This window comes from Euphorbia lathyris, chromosome 1 (genome assembly GCF_963576675.1).
Source record: "Euphorbia lathyris chromosome 1, ddEupLath1.1, whole genome shotgun sequence".
In the NCBI taxonomy this organism is placed as follows: Eukaryota; Viridiplantae; Streptophyta; class Magnoliopsida; order Malpighiales; family Euphorbiaceae; genus Euphorbia; species Euphorbia lathyris.
Genome location: NC_088910.1, coordinates 141,796,890 through 141,804,187, shown reverse-complemented (window position 1 = coordinate 141,804,187; position 7,298 = coordinate 141,796,890). Strand labels below are relative to the sequence as shown.

The window sequence follows — 7,298 nt, the reverse complement described above, 5'->3', positions numbered from 1 at the left end:
CTTTTATTTTATTCAGAATTAAACTCCCAAATGAATCTGTGATTTAATTTCTCTGTTTATATATTATAAAAATTATCAGCTAACCTCGAAATTTGTGAAGAATCTGCCTAATTGATTAGCTTTTTGACCATTTAACAGCAAATTCGCAACCGCACGACATTAGAAAAACAGAATATACTAAGGACACAAGCAATCTCATCCCCAAAAACAGGACAATAGACAAGAAGAATTGGGGTTATTGAATGCAATTGGAAAAGAATGGGGTCATTTGTAACTTCTAACAGTTTATCGGGACAGTTGAAGTATCGGGCCAAGTACAGGGGGCAACAGATGTATTAGGCCTATAAAAAAAAACATGAAAATGAAAGATCAGGTTCTTATCCTGTTCATATGAGTTTCAAATGTGCAGACTACAGATACACTAACTTTATCTCAAGATCAGGTTGAACCATTGCACTAAGTACTTCACAAGTCACACAAAATCCTTCCTAAATGCTTATCTGTTATCTATGTTGCATGGACATAGACACAGAAACGGACACGGAAAACATTATTTTTAAAACATATTTTTTATAAAATAGTCTACAAACAAAAATGGACACCGACAGGAAATGCAGAAACACTATTAATTAGAAGTGTCCGTGCAACATAGTCTGCTATTCATATGGGAACTGTTAAATTGGCTGATAGTCTTGTTTTGTATGATGCATTATATGTTCCTTCTTCTAAAATAAGATTGGCATAATACCCATTTGGCTCCCTAAACTAAAATCATCAATTGAGTCCCATTCTAAACAAAAATCACCAATTGAGAGCTCATCGAAAATCTGAACAATTTCAGACCTTCTTCCCTAAATTCATTTTGAACCAACACAAAGATTATTAGAGTCTAACTTACAAAGTTAATGTCAACTTTGTCTTGTGATCCTAATTTTTTTCTCTTAATCAATTCTTAATACACAATTCACAAACTTTGAAGAAGATTAGGGCAGCTAAGATCAGAAATCGATTGATTGTATCATCTGACTCGGACAACTTTTCACGGTACAGTTTATTATTTAAGAGTCTTTAATATTTAGGAGTCTTTTATTATTTAGGAAGATTAACATGTTTTTATTATTATTTAGGAATATTTTTAGTATTTACCATTTAGAATGCTATTTTGGTAGAATCCTATTTGGGGAAGAATACTTGTGTGATCAGGAACCATTGTACCTCTTTAAAAGGGGATGTTTATTGAATAAAGAGGAGGATAATTTTTACAGACTAAAAACCAATACACGGAGTTAAGCGATCTCTTACAAATCGCTACTGAGTTTTCAAAATAGGTTCTACGAAGAAGAGGAGCCTATCGTCATGGGTGATTTTGAACAATGGACAGCCAAGGTTCAGGAGAGTAGCAGAATCCGATAAGTAATTTAGCCAAGAGATGCGATAGTTTAAGAAGAAACCAGCACAACTTTTGAGACAAAAACAAAAAAAGTGATGAAGCACCACAATGACCTAATGAGGAGACTCATAGAATTAAATGGTTACTCAATTTTCTAACGAACACAAACTCACAATCATCAAAGAAAGAAGCAAGTGAATTACTATCTTAAAAAATGGAACCAAAATAAGAGCAAAGTTGATAAGATTCATTGAGAGTACAACAAGTCAATAACTATCTAGCAAGCAACTCTTGCTAAAAGTATGAGACACCATAACCTAAGCATCCACCCCACCACTAAAGTACCAACTTCCATGAGTAAAACATAAGGGAAGCACAAAATTATCATTAAAATTTGCACAATGGGTAATGCGGAGAAGATACCATTTTCTTACAAACTTGAAGCACAAAATCCATCTGATCTACCAGCTAGGAGCTTCAAGTAAACTCATCTTTTCGAACTCTAATATCAGTTACAAGAAGCTAAAACTTAAACACACTTGTAATGAGAATGAATTCTCAAATTTAGCTGTAAAATATTATCTTCAGACAGTTATATTAAGAATATGTGAGAGTTGAGAGAAGCAGTTATATATCTGTTACAATAAGCTAAAACTTAATGAGAATTAATTCTCATATTTAGCTGTAAAATATTATCTTTAGACAGTTAAATTAAGAAATCATGCGGATTTAGTTGCCCCACAATTTTGTTAGTTGCCATACGTTTGTAGGTAACAGATTTCTGACCCTGAAGAATGTAAAGAAGTATTAAATTTTTTGTCAAACAATTACCTTTAAGAACCAATACCGAATTTATAGCTCCTCGCCTCGTCAATGCAATTTCTACCTCCTCAACATGTAGAATCTGCTTCATGGTCTCCTCAACCAAATTCATGCAGTCATCACGACTAACATCATCTGATTCTAGGACGTACAAATCCAATGTAGCATGCAGTGAAGAAGGCAAGTTCGTCAATTTAAGACATGTAGAACCCACCTGTCCCCATATTTTCAAGCTCTCAAGATTAGGACATGAAATTTCTAGGGCAGGACAGTCCTTACCAAATTCTTCTAGAATAAATGTTTTCAAATGCTCAGAAGCAACAACAACCGCACCTTCAAAGCTACAACAGCGTAATTCTAAGCATTCAAGCATGGGACTACCGGATAAAACATGCTCAAGCACTTGATTACCCAACTCAGAATGATCTAACTGCAAACTCTTAAGAGATTCCCAATTTACTTTCCCATTCGGCATAAAATAACATCCACATAACTTCATTTTAACCAATGAAGAATTGTTGAAAACAAATTCCGGCAATATGTACTCCCTTCCAAATTGCAAGTTAGTATAATCACAATCCAAAATGAGCTCCTTTACAGCTTTGATGGCAGCAAAGCGAATCCACAAGGACAATCTAATATCCAGGTACATCAAAGGGATATTTTTGGAGTCGATAACAAATTTCTCTGTATTCAAGCAATCAGGAAGAATAAGTATATTGTCAATCAAACTGATAAATTATCTGATATACATACCATCGGAAACAAAGTTGAGGATTGGGTCATCAGTCCATTTAAACGGACACATCTTGTAAAGGTCCCTCTCAAATGCGTCTTTTGTTAATGGCAAAAAAGAGATGATCCGCTGGATGTCAGAATCTGGCAAGTCATCTATGCAGTCATCTATGCAGTCATCATGCTCGAAGGTTGATAGAATCTTCAAAAACAACGCAATGGATAATCAGTAACGATTATATAATCATTCAAATTTCAAATGCTACTATTCATCTGTTAAACGAAATTAAACTTAAAAAACTTTCAATGAGACTGAATTCCTAATATGAAACTTACCTGAATCAACCAACGCCCAATTTCTAGCTTCTCAACATGCTCAATCTGCCAAAGAGTCTGTACCAAATTTATGCAGTCATTGTGACTCATTTCGTCATCAATCTCCACATCGTCGAAGTAGAAATCAAAAGTACCGTAAAGTGAAGAAGGCAAATTCACTAATTTAAGAGATTTAAACCACACCAAACCTGATATTCTCAATCTCTTAACATTAGGACATGAAATTTCAATAACACTACATTCGCGGCCAACTCCATCCAAAATAATAGTTTTCAAACTTTTAGAAGCAATAACAAGCTCTCGAAACAAATAACAGTTCCATAATTGTAAGTGTTCAAGGAGAGGACTACCACATAAAACATTCTCAAACTTTTTATCTTCCACTTCACAATTATATAAACACAAAGTTTTGACACACTCCCAATTTACTTTCGCAATCGGCGTTAAACTAAATGTACATAACTTCAATTCAACCAACGAAGAATTATTGAAAAGAAATTGTGGCAACGAGTAGTAGACAAAGTTGTTGTTGAAATTGAGAATGAGCTCCTTTACATCTTTTCTCACAGCAAAACGGATCCACAAATCTAAATTGGGATATTCATACTGCTTAGTGAAACGTTTCAATTCGATGATGAATTTGTCCATATTGGAGCAATCATGGAGAATTAGGGTGTTGTCAATGAAATTGGAAAAAATTTCGTGAGACATACCATCATTAGGAAAGAATCTGAGAACAGGAACACGAGTCCATTGATACTTCCACCATTTGGATAGAACTAAAGTCTTGACTAAATCGGTTGCTGGAAGGAATGAGAGGATGCCGTGAATAAGGAAATCCGGCAAGGCACTAAGGCGGTCTTCTTCTTCTTCTACGCGGAATTTGATTCTTTTATTTCCATTTTCTGAATCGCAGCTTCCAACTCCACTTCCCTCGCTTTCCACCATGGAAGCTCCATCCGTTCCCGCCATAAACAAACAGTCAAAAACTGAGATTGCGAAGCTATTCAGTAGGTGTATGTATGGGTTTGTGATTTGAAAATCTACAAAATGGTAGAATTCGGACAATTTTTGAAAAGAGAAAGAAAACTATAGTTCAATATTTATTTCAGGCAAACTAAGGTCTAGGGTTTAGTGACAGATTTGCAAAAACACTGCTTAAGTTTTAAAAGTTTACATATGGGTTTTGGATCGGGCCGGGCCGTGGTGGGCTTTTCAATAAAAACGTATGTCCAAGTCCAGCTTAACTCGTATTAAATATGCTTTAGACTCAAGCTGGATTGATCTGAATTAAAAAACCCTTAATTTCAGGCTCAGTCCTCGCCCGTTCCATACTTTGTTTTTCATAACGTTTAGGTAAAATTGCTCAACTTGATAACGTTATGGTAAAATTGCTCTTCACTACTAACATTAGGAGTAAAATTTTAACATTTTAAACGTTAAAGGTAAAATTGCTTCTAACTGTCAACATTAGAGGTATTTTTGTACATTATCTCCAGTGTAAAAGTTAATTTGGTGTTTAACCATCTAAAATCGTGGATTAGATTCCTAATATATATTAAAACTAGTTTTTTACCGGTGCGATGCACAGATTCATCTTGACATATAAATATTAAAAATATTTGTAATTTAATAATTAAAATTAATGATATAAAGATGTTATCTAAAGTAAATCTTATTATTTTATTTTTATATTTACTTTAAATAATTTAATATATTATATATTTTTTTTATCCGTAAAAAAGAGAAAGTGACACATCTACTCCACTATTACTATTTTATATTATATATAGACATGTTGAGAATTAGAGAGATTTTAGGGACATCTAAATTCTGTAGAACTCTTAGATATAATACGAAATATTTTTAATATGAAATATTTTTACACAAATTAAGAAATGCAATTAATATAGAGTGAAATTAATGAATTTACATTAATTAACTAAAAAAATTCTCTCTCATGTAATGGTTGGTGAACTAGTCTTGTAATTTTGAAAAACACATGAACCAAAACAAAAAATTTAATACTTAGACCGGAAAACTATATTCTGGAAAAAATTTCAATTGCTAGAATGACTTATAAAAAGGAATAGAGAGAGTAATAAAATTAAAATTAATATATTATATATTATATTGTATTTTTATCAGTAAAAAAAAGGAAGTGACACGTCAACGCAATCGTTACTGTTTTTATATTATATATATATATATATATATATATATATATATAGATATGCAGAGAATATGAGAGATTGTAGGAACTAATCTAAATTCTATAGAACCCTTAAATATAAACGAATAAAATATTTTTTTTATAGATAAATATAATAATGTAATTAAAATTAAAATATTATATATTATATTTTTAATAAGTAAAAAAAAAAAAAGGAAATAATACATTAGCTCCATCTATATATGTAGATTGTGCTTTGATCCCTTTTGTATCTGAAATTTTAAAAAAAAATTGACTATTTTATATTTTCAATTAAATTTTAATCTATTTATAGTATTACATTTTTAATTGTCAGCTCAATTTTACTTAGAAAATGCTAAAAGAAACTAAAATAAATATTATAAAATCAATATTGTAGTTTGATCGATTTACTATGACGATTATCATGTTTGCAAATAAAGGTATGTACCTTTTGCAGTTTACAAATTCAAGCATTCAAAAATTGTTATCGTGACTATTTTATCTCAAAAGGGAGCAATTTGGAACAATTAAAAAAAATGACTTTACAAATTATTCAAAATTCAAAGTCTAGCTTGTAAATTAACTAAACCACAAGTATTATTTGGATGAAAAATTGATTCACACATCGTTTAATTGCAAACAAAAAACATACACATATTTACAAAATTTTAAACCGGAAGAAATATCTTTGCAAATTGGTCAAACACAAGGTTTAGTTTTATATTTTTTCTAAATTTAAGATAGGCCACGTTGAATGTAAATATAAATTTAACTTGAAACGAGAAATGTAACATCCTTCATTTTTCACCTTTCCCGCTATATTGAGTTCACGTATAATTTAACAATTCAAAATTGTAGCTTAATGCAAAATTATATTAAATATTAAAAATTCCATAAAAATCTATTACAAGGTCCCAAAAATTTAAAATGGGTTTTATTTTAATATAATATATTAATTTTAATTCAATTTAAGCTAAATCTGAATAAATAACTTAAAACCTAAAATAATAAAAAATATTTATCAAACCAAATTGAAAATATAAAATAATAAGAAGTCCAAATTATCTTATTAGGCCCATCCATCTTTTAAAAATCCAATGATAAAAGGGAAGGCAACAACATCTTGAATGGCGGGAGCCGCCCCACCGTACAGTCTAGAGTAAAATAGTGCTTTCACACTAATGGTATTCTATAAATAAGTGTTATCTGCTTTCTTTATATTAATTATGTGATATTTCTTTTTTATATATTCTAACCGGTCACTTACTTTAGCATCGGAGTGTACCTAAGGGTCCAACCCAATGATCTAAACCAGCATTCGTGAAAGTCAATTCAAAGATTGGAATAGACCCAAGATTTGGTGCAGTGAGCACGATCCTACTTTGCAACCTCTAGATCTTCAGTCCGCACAACTCGAGACATTGTCCAAAAGCATAGATGACTAATTGCTTAGAGATACCACTCAAATGAAGTCCATTCCTCGACCCGAGGACCCAAAAGGGGACAGGAAAAGAAATGATCTCAAACCATAATAAGAAAGATCTTGAGACACATGATGATACAGCTGAAAAGCGAGATACAAATCGAAACCCTACGACAGATCTTAATGCAATGTTACTCAGCCACATTCTAAAAGATGCAAAGGGTGTTTGTTTTACCCTTATCCATCTGCTGTTTGCAATTTGAGCCTAAACATGAGGTATTAAAAGTGTGGTTATAAATCCAAAACAATTGCGGATTGTTATTTTATAGGCTACTAGCTGCTGTTTGTATCAGTAAGAAATTGCTACTTTTTTGTAGCTGCTACCACGATTTGTATTT

At 31.8% G+C, this 7,298-nt stretch overlaps 1 protein-coding gene across 1 annotated transcript; it reads right to left on the bottom strand.

Moving 5' to 3' along the window:
* Window positions 1-2,003: 2,003 nt before the first annotated feature.
* On the bottom strand, window positions 2,004-4,255 carry LOC136219766 (F-box/FBD/LRR-repeat protein At1g16930-like). The gene is made up of 3 exons (XM_066007302.1): window positions 3,284-4,255; window positions 2,969-3,149; window positions 2,004-2,899 (listed from the first exon to the last, which is right to left on the bottom strand). The coding sequence occupies exons 1-3, from the start codon at window positions 4,253-4,255 to the stop codon at window positions 2,097-2,099; spliced, it is 1,956 nt and encodes a 651-aa protein (XP_065863374.1). The 3' UTR covers window positions 2,004-2,096.
* Window positions 4,256-7,298: the final 3,043 nt, after the last annotated feature.

What these genes read in the sequence shown, in the direction of transcription:
- LOC136219766 (XM_066007302.1), bottom strand. Translation starts at nt 4,255, where the DNA reads ATGGCGGGAACGGATGGAGCTTCCATGGTGGAAAGCGAGGGAAGTGGA. An exon ending in TTGGGCGTTGGTTGATTCAG is followed by an intron (nt 3,150 to 3,283) that starts GTAAGTTTCATA and finishes TTGTTTTTGAAG; the next exon opens with ATTCTATCAACCTTCGAGCA. An exon ending in CCTCAACTTTGTTTCCGATG is followed by an intron (nt 2,900 to 2,968) that starts GTATGTATATCA and finishes GCTTGAATACAG; the next exon opens with AGAAATTTGTTATCGACTCC.